The sequence below is a fragment of the Priapulus caudatus genome, unplaced genomic scaffold (assembly GCF_000485595.1).
Source record: "Priapulus caudatus unplaced genomic scaffold, Priapulus_caudatus-5.0.1 Scaffold105, whole genome shotgun sequence".
In the NCBI taxonomy this organism is placed as follows: Eukaryota; Metazoa; Priapulida; class Priapulimorpha; order Priapulimorphida; family Priapulidae; genus Priapulus; species Priapulus caudatus.
The window spans coordinates 423,395-425,709 of NW_014577166.1; the positions used below are offsets into that span (position 1 = coordinate 423,395).

At 49.6% G+C, this 2,315-nt stretch overlaps 1 protein-coding gene across 1 annotated transcript in view; it reads right to left on the reverse strand.

Annotated features, from left to right (window-relative positions):
* LOC106805208 (ephrin-B1-like) overlaps positions 1–2,315 on the reverse strand; it is a 24,229-nt gene that overhangs the window by 9,488 nt on the left and 12,426 nt on the right. The window contains exon 3 of the mRNA XM_014806707.1: positions 914–1,097. Within this exon, the coding sequence (XP_014662193.1) occupies positions 914–1,097 (184 nt within the window). The remainder of the gene's footprint in view (positions 1–913; positions 1,098–2,315) is intronic.

Below are 2,315 nucleotides of genomic sequence, written 5' to 3' on the forward strand. Positions count from 1 at the left end.
TCGACAGTTCGAAAGATGTTCAATGGCCGCCGCTCATTCGCATCGCACCTCCGCCTGTCTACGCCAACTCTCGCGAAAACGGACGTCTCTGTTGTGTTTTCACGAGAGTTTCTCTCTCCAAACTGCGCGTTTTCCATTCAAACTTGAACTGCGCCGCTCGTCGCGGTTCTATGACAAGCACTTTATTGATACGCTCTTTGCAGCGAGCTAAATAATTCAGGCCCGTTGTGATTCGGGCTTCATCCCTGTCCGTCGTTGTTCCGCCCATAAATAATGCACGGTCGTTTCGTACGACACTAAACGACGTTTTAAATATTCCGCTCCGCATGCGTGTCCGGACAAAGGATTACTCAATTGCGGCGTGCTTAGACACCTGCTGCGCATGACAGTCAGTGTCACACCTGGCAGGGGGAGCCACACACATGGCAAAGGGTCGTTGTTATAGTAATAATGCAACGCCGAGTGCGAACTGTATTGTATATTATACTCTCGTCACCTACGTAGGCATATACATGTATATATGTGTATATGCACAGTATTATGACATAATATTAGGTTCTCCTGTCTTATAAAGTTATTTGCATTAAATAAATAATGCTTTATTTATCCTACAGTAACACAGTACAAGTAAGGTGAAGGAAAAAAGCGTAAGGAGGATAACTGTAAGTAAATCAAAAATATGTATGACATAACAGAAACATTTAGTTTTAATTTTCTTATGGACAGGTAATAATGATTGCATGACAGGAAGATAGGGGTGACGATCAGAATGGAGGCTGATCTCTCATCAAACGCGAATCACCTAAAGACCCTAAAAAGACAAATAGGCACCACAACTTGCTACACACGCCAGGGGGCGCAAAAGAGCAAGATACCGCACGATGGCGCACGTGTCGCTACGCTATACACTTACATATATAGTAGTAGTCCATTCCTCGTTTGAATTCTAGTCCCATCGGGATCGGTGTGAATTCTCTGAAGGTGATCGTGTAGAAGTTGTGTCCCTCGGGTTTGTCGCAGGTGAGGATCTGTCGCGTGATCTTGTGGCTGATGTTCCGCTGCGGGATCCTGCATGATACGTACTCCTCTTTCGTCACCTGGCGAGAGAAAAGAGGACGAAAACACATTCACGTTATTCTACGGTAAACGCCGCCATTTTTATTTCGAGATAGGAACGGGAGTATTCACGTTTCGGTGTGCGCGAAAGGTTCGGTTACTCCTCCGCCCCTTGCCCGCGCCCGCACCAACAATCTCACCCCTAATCACCTCCTGCTATGGCTTCCTCCACCGCGCCCCACCCACAACCACGCCCCAACCACCTTCTAACTGAGCCTTCCTCCTCCTCGCCCCTTCACCCACAACCTCGCCCCAACCACCTTCTAACTAACCCTTCCTCCTCCCCGCCCCCACCCACAACCTCGCCCCAACCACCTTCTAACTGACCCTTCCTCCTCCCCGCCCCACCCGCAACCTCGCCCAAACCTCCTTCTAACTGACCCTTCCTCCTCCTCCCTCATTCACCCAAAACCTAACACCCCAAACCACCTCCCAGTTAACCCTTCTTCCACCCTGCCCCACCCACAACATAACACCAAAAACCACCTTTTAACTAACCATTCCTTCTCCACCCAAAACCCAAACCCTCACTCCCAAACCATCTCACAACCCTTCGCTTCCCCTCCTCCCCATGCTCGTGGTATATCGCTCCATCACTCGTTTGCCGGTTACTAAAAGACGGAAGGCGAACCACTGTAATAACAACTGACGATGCGGTGCGATGGCAACCATTCTTACAGCGTGTGCGCGCAGGTGAACAATAGGTAAACCACTTTACGCGCGCAAACGATGAAAAAAATACCCGGCGTCTGACTCACGGGCGTGCTTCGCTCCGTCGCACGCACCCGCTGCCGCCGCCGACGCCGACGACGACGAGACAATACAACCCCTTTAGTCGGCACACACGGTTGCGTTACGAACAAGTGATTCGTGATGCGGAGGTTTCCCATCTGCTACGCGGCACGCGGGTACTATAGGAATCGAAGCAAAATCGGCCCGAAGTCTATCTATCCGTATAGCATTCCGTAGTGTTAGATTAGTAGACCGAGGGTAACATATGCCTCGACGCATATATTCCCGCTATGCGATGAAAAAATTCTCAAATAGAAAAACGTTCGATCACGCTAGGGATACGACTTGTTCGCACAAAAGGAAGCAGGATAGAATTGTCCACGCTCTATGTGTGTGTGTGTGTGTGTGTGTGTGTGTGTGTGTGTGTGTGTGTGTGTGTGTGTGTGTGTGTGTGTGTGTGTGTGTGT